The sequence below is a fragment of the Oncorhynchus gorbuscha genome, unplaced genomic scaffold, assembly GCF_021184085.1.
Source record: "Oncorhynchus gorbuscha isolate QuinsamMale2020 ecotype Even-year unplaced genomic scaffold, OgorEven_v1.0 Un_scaffold_861, whole genome shotgun sequence".
NCBI classification, from domain to species: Eukaryota; Metazoa; Chordata; class Actinopteri; order Salmoniformes; family Salmonidae; genus Oncorhynchus; species Oncorhynchus gorbuscha.
Window position 1 is genome coordinate 209,008 of NW_025745848.1, and position 16,154 is coordinate 225,161.

General features: G+C 44.0%; 1 protein-coding gene and 1 pseudogene across 2 annotated transcripts; one reads left to right on the forward strand and one right to left on the reverse strand.

Moving 5' to 3' along the window:
- Window positions 1-3,151: 3,151 nt before the first annotated feature.
- On the reverse strand, window positions 3,152-8,263 carry LOC124020591 (U2 small nuclear ribonucleoprotein auxiliary factor 35 kDa subunit-related protein 2-like). Its single transcript, XM_046335825.1, has 12 exons — window positions 8,017-8,263; window positions 7,710-7,798; window positions 7,498-7,564; window positions 6,923-7,031; window positions 6,711-6,797; window positions 6,172-6,210; window positions 5,927-6,039; window positions 5,199-5,412; window positions 5,028-5,083; window positions 4,788-4,897; window positions 4,521-4,648; window positions 3,152-4,456 (listed from the first exon to the last, which is right to left on the reverse strand). The coding sequence occupies exons 1-12, from the start codon at window positions 8,058-8,060 to the stop codon at window positions 3,152-3,154; spliced, it is 2,361 nt and encodes a 786-aa protein (XP_046191781.1). The 5' UTR covers window positions 8,061-8,263.
- A 50-nt stretch (window positions 8,264-8,313) lies between these two features.
- LOC124020593 lies at window positions 8,314-13,939 on the forward strand (annotated as a pseudogene). Its single transcript, XR_006836102.1, has 12 exons — window positions 8,314-8,506; window positions 8,870-9,014; window positions 9,314-9,462; window positions 9,650-9,823; window positions 10,038-10,152; window positions 10,354-10,513; window positions 11,644-11,770; window positions 12,152-12,229; window positions 12,460-12,536; window positions 12,695-12,752; window positions 13,030-13,140; window positions 13,315-13,939. The product of XR_006836102.1 is annotated as a histone-binding protein RBBP7-like (transcript).
- Window positions 13,940-16,154: the final 2,215 nt, after the last annotated feature.

Sequence of the window (16,154 nt, forward strand, 5' to 3'; positions counted from 1 at the left end):
ACTCCCTCCATCACTGCCCCAACTATCTCCCTCTCTTTATTCTCTCTCTCTCTTTCACGGGGCCCAAACATCTTGTTCTCGCTCCTTTGATGTGCTGTAGTGTTGTCTTGTACTAAAACTCTTATCATGTTGTTAATGTTACTTGTGCCAACTGTCTGTTCCTTGTTTTTTTTTGTACCTCGTCAAACACTCACCTTTTGAAACCCCTGGGGTACATGCAGCCAGTGGCCACAGACGACACCAATAATACCTGAAATCTCACCCACCTTCCTTAAGTCAGTGTTTCTGTTGTACGTGACATGTCCGTGACGGGCATTTTAACTCCAGTCTCGTCTAGAGAATTTAAAACAATTCAAAAGTATATCATAAAGAGTAAGAAACCCCTTTTTTTACTTCAATGGGATGTTCACAAGTAAAAGAAAGCAAAAGGATGTCAGTATTTTTAAAGAAGTGTTACAGTTTAAAAGTATTCATGTTCATTCTTTCATTGTTTGACCAAAGAACACTGTGTTATAATCATATCGTTTTGAAGATAAATGGTGTTTAGGGGGAAAATATGTGCTCTCTCAGGGTTGGGGTCAATTCTATTTAAATTCCTATCAATTCAGAAAGTAAACCAATTTACACTTTTTTTACTCATTGAAGGAAATGTGCATTGGAATATCAGTGTATTCCTGAATTTAAATAGAATTGACCCAAGCCTTGCTCTGTATAGCCTGAGTCCCAGATCTTTGTGCTGTCTTGCTACCTCCTGTGTCGTTCAATATGTTCAGTTGGGAAGACAGCACAAACACACCTGGGACTCCTCCCATTCTGCATGCTTTAAAAGGCAAGGGAAGAGTAACACTGGGGACTCCGCCCACTCTGCATGCATTAAAAGGCAAGAGAGGAGTAACACTGGGGACTCCGCCTACTCTGCATGCTTTAAAAGGCAAGGGATGAGTAACTCCGCCTACTCTGCATGCTTTATAAGGCAAGGGAAGAGTAACTCCGCCCACTCTGCATGCTTTAAAAGGCAAGGGATGAGTAACTCCGCCTCTGCATGCTTTAAAAGGCAAGGGATGAGTAACTCCGCCTATCTGCATGCTTTAAAAGGCAAGGGATGAGTAACTCCGCCTACTCTGCATGCTTTATAAGGCAAGGGAAGAGTAACTCCGCCCACTCTGCATGCTTTAAAAGTCAAGGGAAGAGTGACTCCGCCCACTCTGCATGCTTTATAAGGCAAGGGAAGAGTAACTCCGCCCACTCTGCATGCTTTAAAAGGCAAGGGAAGAGTAACTCCGCCCACTCTGCATGCTTTATAAGGCAAGGGAAGAGTAACTCCTCCCACTCTGCATGCTTTATAAGGCAAGGGAAGAGTAACTCCTCCCACTCTGCATGCTTTATAAGGCAAGGGAAGAGTAACACTAGTGAAAATGAACAAAAAGGGATTCTGTTACTAATCGAACTTGTCTTCATCACACAATGTTTTAACTGTCAATGAAAATGCATTTAGGGCACTTGATTCGTAGCCTGGTTCTGACCTGAATTCTGTTCATGAAGTGATCGTGAAACTGGAATATTCTGTTTGAATCATAACAGGCTACTTGTTATTGAGGAAGGTTGTGACAATTGAAGCACAAATCATGAGGTACTCCCACTATATCACTGCCTGTGCTTAGTGCACATGGACATGACCAGTTATTGAATTAGTGCACACGGACATTATTGAATTACCAGTTATTGAATTGTTTACAAAAACCATTGGTTAAAGAAGCCTAAACCTGTTGCAATTCCCTGTCTACCGTACAGACTGCTCCTTCACCAATGACCAGAATGGTGTCCTGTGAGGACATTTAATGTTCTCTTTCAGCTTGTACTGTATTTGCTCTTTAACTGTGGTGATATCCCAAATGGCACCCTATTCCCTACATAGTGCACTACTTTTGGCCAGAGCCTATGAAGAAGTGCACTAAATAGGAATAGGGCACCATGTCTTGCTCCTGTGTACATTATGAATCATTTCAAAGTATTGCATTTTATTTTACACAGACAACTGTCACTACTTCAGTTCTCTCATACTGTAAATCATTAAAACAATATGTCTATGGATTAGCAGAACGGTTGTTTTGCCTGGCCTTTTTCACAGAAAATGTAAAGTGTGTGGAAGAAACAAGGTTCAATTGTAGGTCAAAGAGCAAATGCTCACGAGTTACTTTTGGCAATAAAAATACACATACTGTATAAAAAACATTTAATAGTCACATCTTTACATTTGGAACAAACTAACATTTGTAAAGCTAGGTTGAGCAGTGCATTGGTGAAGATTTAAAACAGTCAATGCATAAACAGTGTACACTTCAAAATGCCCATAGTAGTCATGGTGACGTCCATACAGAACACATGTCATTCTGCTATGGGTCATAGCAGAACACATCATGGTGACGTCCATACAGAACACATGTCATTCTGCTATGGGTCATAGCAGTCATGGTGACGTCCATACAGAACACATGTCATTCTGCTATGGGTCATAGCAGTCATGGTGATAGTAGTCATGTCCCATACAGAACACATTTCATTCTGCTATGGGTCATAGCAGTCATGGTGGCATACAGAACACATGTCATTCTGCTATGGGTCATAGCAGTCATGGTGGCGTCCATACAGAACACATGTCATTCTGCTATGGGTCATAGCAGTCATGGTGACGTCCATACAGAACACATGTCATTCTGCTATGGGTCATAGCAGTCATGGTGGCGTCCATACAGAACACATGTCATTCTGCTATGGGTCATAGCAGTCATGGTGACGTCCATACAGAACACATGTCATTCTGCTATGGGTCATAGCAGTCATGTCATTCTGCTATGGTCATAGCAGTCATGTCGTCCATACAGAACACATGTCATTCTGCTATGGGTCATAGCAGTCATGGTGACGTCCATACAGAACACATGTCATTCTGCTATGGGTCATAGCAGTCATAGCCATACAGAACACATGTCATTCTGCTATGGTCATAGCAGTCATGGTGACGTCCATACAGAACACATGTCATTCTGCTATGGGTCATAGCAGTCATGGTGACGTCCATACAGAACACATGTCATTCTGCTATGGGTCATAGCAGTCATGGTGACGTCCATACAGAACACATTTCATTCTGCTATGGGTCATAGCAGTCAGGGGAATCAGGCAGCGTCTCAGGTCCATCCTGTTCACATTCCTCTTCAGGCACACTGGGTAGAGAGGGATACTCCCGCTTGAGGAAGATACTATGGAGGTCTGGGGAGAGTGTGTTTGCCTCAGGAGTACTGTTGTCAGTGGCCCCAGGAGGCTGAGCGATGTCCACATCCCCAGGGCTAGGAGAGGGGACAATAGGTGGACAGGGATCCTCAGGCTCCTCCTTGACCTGGGTCTGTATGTCTGAAGTGACTGCATTGGCATTCACAAGAGACTCAGACAACATGAGACTAAGTATGGTATTTACCCTAGCAGTCTCCTGGGTAGTGTTGTCTACATCCACAGTCTCCTGGGTCGTGTTGTCTACATCCACAGTCTCCTGGGTAGTGTTGTCTACCTCATGAGGAGTCCGTGTACTGCTGTCTACAAGGTTTGGAGAGGGTTTCTCCTCGTCCCAAGACTCCTTCCCTGACTCTGCAGATGAACTCTGACCCCCAGCCGACTGGCTCTTTTTGTCCCTCTTGGGTTTCCTCCTCTTGCTCTTCTTCTTTTTCCTTTTTTTGGAGTGTTTGTGGCGTGATGGAGCTGTGTCGCTGCTGTCGTTGGCTGGCTGCTTGTCTTTTTGGGATGTTTTCCCAGGGCTCCTGCTCCCCTGTCTCTTCCTCTTAGAGGCCTCTCCAGGGCTCCTGCTCCCCTGTCTCTTCCTCTTAGAGGCCTCTCCAGGGCTCCTGCTCCCAAGTCTCTTCCTCTTAGAGGCCTCTCCAGGGCTCCTGCTCCCCTGTCTCTTCCTCTTAGAGGCCTCTCCAGGGCTCCTGCTCCCAAGTCTCTTCCTCTTAGAGGACTCTCCAGGGCTCCTGCTCCCCTGTCTCTTCCTCTTAGAGGACTCCCCAGGGCTGGCTGATCTGGATCTCCCCCTACTAGCCTCTGTGGGTGAACCCCTCCACCCCTCTCTCTTGCCCCCATCTCGGTCTCTGCTCCCATCCTGCCGGTCTCGGTCCCTGCTCCTGCCTCTGTCCCTCCCATCTCTGTCCCTGCTCCTGCCTCTGTCCCTCCCATCTCTGTCCCTGCTCCTGCCTCTGTCCCTCCCATCTCTGCTCCCATCCCGCCGGTCTCTGTCCCTCCTATCTCTGCTCCCATCCCGCCGGTCTCTGTCCCTACTCCTCGACCTGGGTCTTGTGCTGCTACGACTGGTCCAAGACCTGTCACTCTGAAGACTATCTCTCCTTTGGGCTATTCTGCTCTCCCTGCTCCTACTCCTCCTGCTCCTCTCCCCCGTCGGCTCTGTGACCTCTCGGTCCACGAGGAGCGGTTACTTCTCTCAGAGAACCGGCCCCCAGCGAAAGACCCGGTACCTCCTCCTCCCGGTCGGGGGACATGTGCAGGTCCCTGTCCGCCTCCCAGAACTCATTTCCAGGGTTACGGTACACGTGCAGAAAGTTGCAGTGCTTTCCTTTCGGACACTTCTGTCGGTCGAACAAACCTGTGGAGGATCACGGCAATCAAACAAATACCAGGGTCTTAATGATATACACAACTTATGACTAGCATGATTCTGTACACATCCGTGTAGGTAGGTGTATTGTGGTTCTCAGTTGTACTTTTGTGCTCCATTCACTCACCACATATAGCAGTCTTCCATCTGGTGACAGGAGAGAACTCACACTGGAGCTGTTTACCAGCGTACCATCTTCCATTGAACATCACGAAGGCCTCTCTGCACTGCTCCTCTCTAAAGACACAGACAGCAAAGAGAAAAATAGACCGATACACTACTTGATTACTCAAAATTGAGAAACACCGTTGTTTCTTCGCCTACAAAACCTATCAGACCATTTTTATAAGCTGCTTAGTTTACTTACGTGTCAAACTGGACATAAACATTTCCTCTCAAATGTGGCTCAAAGTTGCAGCTGACCTGAAGACAGAGACAAAACGAGAGAGGAGTTTGATTCATTGCCCCTCAAGAGTGGATAGGTCTCCTTTCCATTGAATCACTCCTTCTAGTCCAGCAAGACAAACATCATATTCACCTTAAACTGCACCACCTTGCCAGCAGTCCTGAACTCAGGAAGTACATCCTCGTAGAAATCCACAAACTGCTGTTGTACCTCCTCCTCGCTGTGCTCCAGACAGGCGTCTGTATCGTAGTCGTCCCGTGACCTCTGGTCCATCCCGAAAGTCGCAAACATCCCCCGGATCATCAGAGTAGGGCTGGACGGGGGGTGGACATGCTTACGAGAGCACCTGACCAATCAGGTGAGCAGAAGATTTCATTAGTTAAACGCTAATATAAAGAAAATATGGTATACAAATGACTGTGCTATGCAGTATTCTGAAAGATGAGCCTCATTTAAGGAAAATCAACAAGAATGCACTTCCCAGGACTCCCTGGAAAAAGGTGTTGGACTATCCTAGCTAAAAATAATAATACAAATAATTATAGTAATAATATTAAAAACAAAAAATTATAAATATACAAATAAGAAATAAATTATAATTATAAAAATAAAAAATAAATTATAATTATAAAAATAAAAAATAAATTATAATTATAAAAATAAAAAATAAATTATAATTATAAAAATACAAATAAAAAAATAAATTATAATTATAAAAATACAAATAAAAAAATAAATTATAATTATAAAAATACAAATAAAAAAATAAATTATAATTATAAAAATACAAATAAAAAATGTATATTTATAAAAAAATAATAAAAAAATGAAATGTGTTCCTATTTAGAACCATTACCAACCTGTCGCCGAAGCGGCAGGCTCCAGTTTTGAGGAAGAAGGGACAGTTAGCCCGGTCTTGCTCCGTACCGAAATCTGGAGCCTCAGGGTTTCTCCAGGGACCCCCATTCTCCAGCTACACGCAAAACAGGAAGTAGAATAGGTTTGTTTCTGTAATAATTGCACCTAGCTGCTTTACAGAAAAATGTTCCATCAAAGACGGTCAAGACTCCTTTCCAAACATCAAGTTGGTTTGTGATTTTCCTACCTGACTCTCAGCCTGGTCCAACATTTTCTGTACAGCTTCCTATAAATGGTGCAAACATAGGATGGGCTGGTGAAAACCTGCAGTGGCATATCTGGATGTCTGTTACTGCAAGTCAAGAATCTCTTACCAGCGGTTGAAAGCGAGCCACAAAATATGCCTTTGTACAAAGACACTAGACATAAGAACTGCAAAGGTGTGTGTGTGTGTGTGTATTTTGTCCCTGAGCAGTATGAGAATAACCAGAAGACATGAGGAAACAAATCCACAGATAAAAGATACATCCTTGTCCCATGGCAGCACAGACCTGTAGGAGTGTCCCTCTTTGTGTGTATCTTAGTTAAGGTCTTTGCGTGTATCACAGTTAAGGAAAAACACGTGGATAAAAGTGGATGTCTGAGGCAAAAACACTTCTTTCTCACACAAAAGACACGTTACTGTGTAATATTTCTTATGTTAAAACCATTGTGTGACCAAAATACAAAAGGAAGAGGATATGTAGCTCTTCCATTGTGCGTTTATCCTCCTGGTGCACGTTTCACCTCTCTGTCTCTCTTCTCCTGTTTCTTCTGCTCCTTCTCCTCTTCCTCTCTCCTCTGCTGGGCCTCCCATTCCTGCTTTATCCTCGCCTGCAGACATGGAAAGCGGTTACACACATTATTTCAGTGAAGCATGGGGGGGGCACTTCATTTGGCCCGAGTTCTGGTTAAACTTAGGGAATAGGGTGCCATTCTACATTGTGACAGTTCTGTACCTCCTCTTCCTCCTGTCTCTTCCTTGCAGCGTCTTCCCTCTCCCACCGGAGTCTGAATTCCTGCTGGGCCAGCCTCTCCCTCTCCAGCCACTCCTGATCTAGGCGCCGTCTGAATCAAAAACACATTTTATTTGTCACATGCGCCGAACACAACAGGTTACCGTAAAATGCTAACTTACAAGCCCTTAACCAACAATGCAGTACAATAATTCTTTGTTTTTTTAACTATCAAAACATAACAATAGATTTACATAACGAGGCTATACACAGGGGATACCAGTACCGAGTCAATGTGTGGGGGTACAGGTTAGTCCAGGTCATTTGTAAAAGTGACTATGCATGGATAATAAACAGTGAGTAGCAGCAGTGTAAAAACAGATGGAGGGGGGTATTTGATTGGTTGTTCAGCCTTTAGGTCCCGGACTTGGCGCTACAGTACCGCTTGCCGTGCGGTAGCAGAGAGAACAGTTGATTGGAGTCTTACAATTTTTTTAATACAGGACACATGGAACAATATTACAGACACTGAAAAGTGCCATTGCTCATCAACTTAAAACTGTAGAAATATTTGCTACCTTTCTTCCTCAGCCTTCCTTTCCTCTTCATCATCATCTTGTTCTGGTGGAGAATCATCTCCATTTTCTAAGTGTTTAGGGAGATGAATTAGAGCTCGTCAGTGGATGGTTAGACATTCAGAATACATAGTCCCCGTCGGGAATTATAAACAACTGGCTAGTAGTAGAGAGAATATCATGTAGGATTTTCAAATATATCCACTGTGACATACCACCAGATTCTCTGATTTGGGCTTTGGCGAGGGCTTGGCGTTTTCGTTTTCTTCTTTCTTTCTTCTTCAAAGATGCCCTGCGTTTTTGACTGTGGGAAAATATAACAAGGCATGGGTTGTCTAAGTTACTATCTAGTCAGTGTTTGTCAACACAGTCACTGCGAGCTTGCTAACGTTAGTTATCTACTTGACTACCATAACTAGATCATTTACAGCACTACGGTGTGATTCTTTGGCACCACCATGCATATCAATTAAATTTACATGACATAACAACATCAGATTAACGCCAATTATCTTAACATACCCCAATGAGGGTGCTGACACCGCAGAAGGTATTGATGCTGCCATTTTGCAGAAAACTCATTCAATTCGTCAGGGGTCAAAGTTGAAAATGTCCCTCTTCGTTTGAAATGTTTGTCAAAATCGTTTCAAACGAAAATTACTTGCACCGTATGAATCGTTCCGTTGTACTGTTGCCATAAACTTTTACATTTCTCTTCGAAAATGTTCAGCGAACGAATTAATTTTTAGATTGTTCGATGATAAATCACTTCCTGGTCATGTCTGCGCACGCGCCGTTACTACGATGTTGTGAGAACGCATGCGCTGTGCTCTCCATCCTCGGATGCGCGCATAAAAGAAAGAGGGATTTTGAGTGGTCAACAAATTCCGCTGTGTTTTGGCCTTTTGCGAATAATATAGAATAGCTACCTAGTTACCTTGCTTTCGGGCAAACCCACGGGTGACCTACAATTGCAGGATCCCCTAAAACCCAAACATGGCGGATAAAGAAGGTAGGGAATTGGTGGGCTCGGTTCATTTCATGCATGCTTTGTGTGCGCGGCTGGATGCATAGCCAAATGAAAAGTGCGGTCTGTTAGCTAGCTATGCTAACCAGTACAGGCTGCATACGTTCGGCCTGGGTTTACTATCTGTGCTCCATAAGTTGAGAATTTAGATGGCTAACTAATAGATTTATTTAGCAAGATAAACTATCTAGCTCACATTGACAGTCCGCCTGCTTGCTTGTGTAACATGCAAATGAGGCACAACTGGCCCGAGGGTACAGGAATGCAGTAAATCCCAACGTTACACTAGCCTTGGTAGTAACTGTCCATTGTAGTCTTATGTAAGTGATGCTTCTTTTACTGTTCTAGTGTACGACGATGCAGTTGAGGAGCGTGTGATCAATGAAGAATACAAAATCTGGAAGAAGAATACTCCTTTCCTCTATGACCTGGTGATGACCCACGCGCTGGAGTGGCCCAGTCTCACTGTGCAGTGGCTACCTGACGTCAACAGGTACAGTAGCCAATGCTACGTCACCATTTCTGTTCCTCTTGTTGCGCTCAACATAAAACTGTGTGCTGACCTACCTAATATACTGAACATTGTATTGTTCTCTCTACCAACCTGGCCTTCTTTGTCAGCCATTCTAGTTTAGTCTAGAAAAGCATGTTATTTTGCCATGTGGTGTCTTCTGACATAGCAGTGCACTACTTTTGACTATAGGTCTCTTGTCAAAAGTAGTGCACTCTAGGAATAGTGTGCCATTCCAGACACACACACAAGGACCGTATTTAATGTGTCTCTCTGTGCAGGCCGGATGGAAAGGACTATGCGGTCCACAGACTGGTACTGGGAACTCACACGTCAGATGAGCAGAATCACCTGGTGATCGCCAGCGTACAGGTCCCCAACGATGACGCCCAGTTTGACGCTTCCCACTACGACAGTGAAAAAGGAGCAGGTATGTTCATCGTAGGATGGTCTCCCGGACACATTAAGCCTAGTCCCGGATTTAATAGACATTTTCCATTGTGTTTTTTGTGTCTGGGAATCTGGCCTTATATGCATATTATAAGTCAAGATGTTACCGGCACAGTGAACATTTTCTCTTGAGAAAATATGCTGAACATGCAGTATTTCTTCCTCAGAATTTGGAGGTTTTGGATCCGTGAGTGGAAAGATAGAGATTGAGATCAAGATAAACCACGAGGGTGAAGTGAACCGGGCCAGGTACATGCCTCAGAACCCCTGCATCATTGCTACCAAGACCCCCACCTCAGACGTACTGGTCTTTGACTACACCAAGCACCCTTCCAAACCAGGTAAGACAATACACATCTGGTAAATAGATCACTGCTCTTTAAAACAAATCAAAATGCTATTGGACGTGATTCAAATGTTTGAGTCTGCACTTTTGGAACGATTCCATCTGACCAGGAAAACATAAATCCGGTTCCTGAAAGTAGTAACTTGATATGCATTTGACCCTTTTCTGGTCTTAACATTTTTCTACCATCTTGTCTCTCCCTCTCATAGACCCCAGTGGTGAGTGCAGCCCAGACCTGCGCCTGCGGGCCACCAGAAGGAGGGCTACGGCCTGTCCTGGAACCCCAACCTCAGTGGCAACCTGCTCAGTGCTTCTGATGACCACGTAAGTGTCTCTCTCTACACTCCGTCAGCACAACATTTTCCCCTGTGCGTTTTTAATCATTTCAAGCTAGATTGTGGTTTTCACTGAAAATGAAAGTGTTTTTGTATTTTTATTAAGCAAACTCATTAGATCTAGACAAATGCTATATGAACTACTATATATTGTGTTGTTAAGAAGTGCACTGACATGTTTAATCTCCAGACGATCTGCCTGTGGGACATCGGTGCTGGTCCTAAGGAGGGAAGATAGTGGATGCTAAGACCATCTTCACCGGCCACACTGCAGTGGTGGAGGACGTGTCCTGGCACCTGCTCCACGAATCACTGTTTGGCTCTGTGGCCGACGACCAGAAACTCATGATGTGAGTGAGCCTTCTCTGTTTATAATTTTTCTACTCTCAATGTATTTTTACACAATCTGATACTTTCAAGTTGTAACTAATCATTACGTCCAGTGTGTTTTATGTACAGTGTGTTGCCTTAAGCTTTCCACACAAGAAGATCTCTGAAAGGAAAAGTGATTTGAACTGGATGGAAGGATCTGATTCTCTTAACTGTCTTTCCCTTAATTCAGTTTTTATTTATAAGGAACTCAGAATGGCTTTAAACTTACTCTTGAAGGTTGTAATACTAGAAGGTGTAGTTCTGAAATAGGGTAGTCATTACTATTCCAGTCATTGTTGTAATACTAGAAGGTGCAGTTCTGAAATGGGGTAGTCCATCACTATTCCAGTCATTGTTGTAATACTAGAAGGTGCAGTTCTGAAATGGGGTAGTCCATCACTATTCCAGTCATTGTTGTAATACTAGAAGGTGCAGTTTTGAAATGGGGTAGTCCATCACTATTCCAGTCATTGTTGTAATACTAGAAGGTGCAGTTCTGAAATAGGGTAGTCATTACTATTCCAGTCATTGTTGTAATACTAGAAGGTGCAGTTCTGAAATGGGGTAGTCCATCACTATTCCAGTCATTGTTGTAATACTAGAAGGTGCAGTTTTGAAATGGGGTAGTCCATCACTAGTCCATCACTATTCCAGTCATTGTTGTAATACTAGAAGGTGCAGTTCTGAAATAGGGTAGTCATCACTATTCCAGTCATTGTTGTAATACTAGAAGGTGCAGTTCTGAAATAGGGTAGTCCATCACTATTCCAGTCATTGAATACCGTAGCTATTTATAACTTGTCAGAAATGTCCAGATCAACTAGCCCATGTCAGCTAATGTTAAGGTTTTTTAGCCCATAGATTGTTGTCATTTCACATGAATACACATTAAACATCGCAAAGTGTATAGAAAAACAATTGGCTTTAAAACTGGCAAAATGTTAAATTGTACCCCATGCCAAAATAAACTTTAAACCTGAAATTCTCTCCATCAACAAGAGGGGTATGAACAGTCCTTGTGCCTATAGATGTGGCGCGGGATTTTTGCCTATGCTGGAAGGGGGGGGGGCAAGTGGGAAAAGTCATTAACCTTTGACATCTGTCTCAGCTGGGACACACGGTCCAACAACACGTCCAAGCCCAGCCATGCAGTGGACGCCCACACTGCAGAGGTCAACTGTCTGTCCTTCAACCCCTACAGCGAGTTCATCCTGGCCACCGGCTCTGCAGACAAGGTCTGTACCTATTTATTATTATTTTCTTTGATAAACACAATCAGTCCGTCTCACCTCAAGTGCTTGAGTGTCGTAGCCTAGTAGTTAGACTAGTAACCGGAAGATTGCAAGTTCAAACCCCCGAGCTGACAAGGTATAAATGTCGTTCTGCCCCTGAACAGGCAGTTAACCCACTGTTCCTAGGCCGTCATTGAAAATAAGAATTTGTTCTTAACTGACTTGTCTAGTTAAATAAAGTTTGTGCACAATGGTGTTGGTCAAAGTGGTCAGGTCACAAATCACATGACCAGGAAGTGTATTTCCTACTGGGCGGTAGTCCAAGAATACGTTCTAATATATTTAACGTTACTAAATGTTTTCTTTCTCCTTTTTGTGTAACAGACTGTTGCTCTCTGGGATCTGCGTAACCTCAAACTGAAGCTCCACTCGTTTGAATCGCACAAGGATGAAATCTTCCAGGTAATACTCCATAAATAGTGAACATCTCAATGCCTCTGAACCAATAGGATTGAGAGTCTGGATAAGTTACCAGGGTTTGTTGGCGTCCCATTCAACTTTCTATTTTTATTTAACCCAGGGTAGATCGCATTGATTTCCCATCTCTTTTTCCAAGTGTTGGTGTCCCTCGTAGACGTTGTGCTGAGCTGGAGTTTATTGCACTGACAGTGCTTTACTGACTTCTTTGGCAGGTGCAATGGTCCCCTCACAACGAAACCATTCTGGCTTCCAGTGGAACAGATAGGAGGCTCAACGTATGGGATCTCAGGTAAAGACTGACCACAGGGCATGTTGACTGGACTAGCATTTTTGGTTCGTTTGCTCAGCGCCCTTGGGGGTGTGTGTGTGTGTGTGTGTGTGTGTGTGTGATCAACACTGTAGTCTAATAGGATGATGTTGAAATGGTTTTGTCTTGTCGGTCCCCAGTAAAATTGGAGAGGAACAGTCTGCTGAAGATGCAGAGGACGGACCTCCAGAACTCCTGGTGAGTGATAGACCCATCATCCACAATGACCTTTATCTCCTTAGTAGGGTTGTAGAAATGTCAACTTTCCCAAATATTCCCTGGATTTCCAGCCTGTTCTTTCAGAATTCCAGGAATCCTGGGAAAACCATGACGTTTCTGGGAAAGTTGCCAGTTTTGCAACCCTACCCCTGAGCTTTTAAATAACCAGCGAGGAGTAGCCAATGGGACAGGTGGCCTATAGGGAGGTTATATTTTGGCATATTGCTCATCCTGCGGACTTGTTTTATCTCGTCAGTTCATCCATGGAGGACACACAGCGAAGATTTCTGATTTCACATGGAACCCCAACGAGCCATGGGTCATCTGCTCCGTCTCCGAGGATAACATCATGCAGGTTTGGCAAATGGTGAGTAATGTTGAAGTACCACGTTTGCTTCTGCACTTTCACAAAACTTAACCCTGGTTGTTTTCTAACTTTTGTCTACATTTTTTGTTTAAAGCTAATTCAAGAAGTCTGCTCCTATTAATCAGTTAGAGTAATTGTAAATCCTTTAATTGATGTAACAATTTCCTTCTCTAGGCTGAGAACATCTATAATGATGAGGAGCCTGACACCCCTGCTTCAGAGCTGGAGGGTCAAGGGTCGTAACCGCCTACTCCACCCCACCTTACCCCAGTCCAACCCACCAACCACCTCCTGGTGCATCTCTCTCCTCTTGTACAGTATTTCACATTGTAGCCTCCAGCTCTACCTGACAGACATTCTGTTTCCCATATAGAAGCATTCTTCTGGATTTGGTTTGGTATATTGATCAAGCAGCCCTTACAGGTACAAAGGGCTGGTTTCCTGAACACAGATTTAAGCGTAGTTCTTAACTTAAAAGCATGTTCAATGGATATTCACAATTGGCTGTGCTTCTTAGTCCAAGACTAGGCACTCTGTCCAGGAAACTGGTCCAAAGTGTATAGAAGTTGTTTATAAAAGGATAATCTCATCTGAGTGGAATGTCACTGAACCAAGCAGGTGGACAGTTCAACAAATGCACTTGGTAAAGCAGGGTTGTTTTCCACCTGTCTAAATAAGGATTTCCTTTGGTATCGTTTCTGCTTTGACTTCGAGGCAAGTGACTAAATCATTTTGAACCTTGGATTTCTGTTTTGTGCATAAATTGCAATAAAGTACTTTTTGTAACTTTTAAAATTAATTGCGTTTCTTCTGTTTTCTATAAATCGCCTAAGAAAATGTAACCCATTTACGGACTCCAACTGAATTATTCCACGGTGCTGTTCGCCACAGACTGACAGCGCCACGGTGCTGTTCGCCACATATCAGACTGACATCGCCACGGTGCTGTTCGCCACAGACTGACATCGCCACTGTGCTGTTCTCCACATATCAGGCTGACATCGCCACGGTGCTGTTCTCCACAGACTGACATCGCCACTGTGCTGTTCTTCACATATCAGACTGACAGCGCCACTGTGCTGTTCTCCACATATCAGACTGACATCGCCACTGCTGTTCTCCACAGACTGACATCGCCACGGTGCTGTTCTCCAGACTGACATCGCCACTGTGCTGTTCTCCACTGTGCTGTTCTCCACATATCAGACTGACATCGCCACTGTGCTGTTCTCCAGACTGACATCGCCACTGTGCTGTTCGCCACAGACTGACATCGCCACGGTGCTGTTCTCCAGACTGACATCGCCACTGTGCTGTTCTCCAGACTGACATCGCCACTGTGCTGTTCTCCACAGACTGACATCGCCACGGTGCTGTTCTCCACATATCAGACTGACATCGCCACTGTGCTGTTCTCCACATATCAGACTGACATCGCCACTGCTGTTCTCCACATATCAGACTGACATCGCCACTGCTGTTCTCCACATATCAGACTGACATCGCCACGGTGCTGTTCTCCAGACTGACATCGCCACTGTGCTGTTCTCCACTGTGCTGTTCTCCACATATCAGACTGACATCGCCACTGTGCTGTTCTCCAGACTGACATCGCCACTGTGCTGTTCTCCACAGACTGACATCGCCACTGTGCTGTTCTCCACAGACTGACATCGCCACTGTGCTGTTCTCCACAGACTGACATCGCCACGGTGCTGTTCTCCACATATCAGACTGACATCGCCACTGTGCTGTTCTCCAGACTGACATCGCCACAAATTACTCCAGGGGCTTCAAAGTCGGCGATTGGACCATTTGAGTATCAAAGCCAATGACGACTTCTCGAAATGCCAATTTACTTGTATTCTGGTTCCAGGAACCGATGGGTTGGACCAATCAGAATGTGTCGGAGTTACTGAGCCAGACGGAAAAACTAACGTCCGTGGGCATAGTGTTTGGCCAGAGCAAGGAGTCTGGGAAGCCACGCAAGGTTGTGTGTGTGTGTACTGCCTAGAAATTAACTTCATTCACAAGACCAATTTAAACATCGAGCAAACTAGGAAATTAAAATGACAACCAAGTTTGAAATACTACAAAATAGTTTATTGAAAAGTGAGAGACAGGACTATAAGAACATTTCACAATCTTAAAGGGGAATGTGGGCCCAAAGCTTTCTGAACATGAACTAGCTCTGCTTTCACAGTTCTCACCTGCAGAGGTAGATGTCTTTACGTAACCTGAGTTTAACTGGCGGGCATCCACAATAGCCTGAGTGCCAGTCTGTTTGTGCTTTTTGCCTACATCATTGCTGTCAGTCAAGCCAAACATTTAGCATGACAATGAGTTGGCATAATAGCCCAAGCAGATGGACTCAGGCTACATCCAACTGGCCTGGACCACATCACACAGTAAAGTATTGAACTTGATTTAGACTTGAGGTTAAGATGCAGTATCCCCCCAAACCGTGGCTTGGACCCATCTTAACATTCACGTTTAAAACTTCAGGGGCTGTGCTCTGAATTACATCCTTATGACTTCACAAGAAAACAAAAGACAATGTAAGCTGGTGATATGAGGTTCAGGTCGATGACCGGGTGATCGGGCCAATAGGGGAACCTGGGTAGTGTTTATTAGGGCACGGATCCGATCACGGTTTAAATATTTTGCAGCTGGAAACAGTTTCAGTGATTGAACCCAGTTTCAATTTGTTTTCTTGTTTGATGCCTAATGAACACAACCCTGACCTGGGGCCCAAAACCACCATCATTCTCATTACAAGAGATTGGTTACATTTTCACATTGTCGGCAAGTATCTCCAATGCCAAATAAGTTCTTAGTGAACGTTTGCATCGTGTTTGAATTACATATGTTTCGTTTGTATAAAAAAAAATGCAAATCACATTTTTCCAGTATAAAGTATAAGATGACAAGGCACCTTATAAATCCATGTGTCTTTTTGCTTCCAGAAATAAAACCAATTTCTGTCTATTAACAAAACATAAGGAATAGAAAGA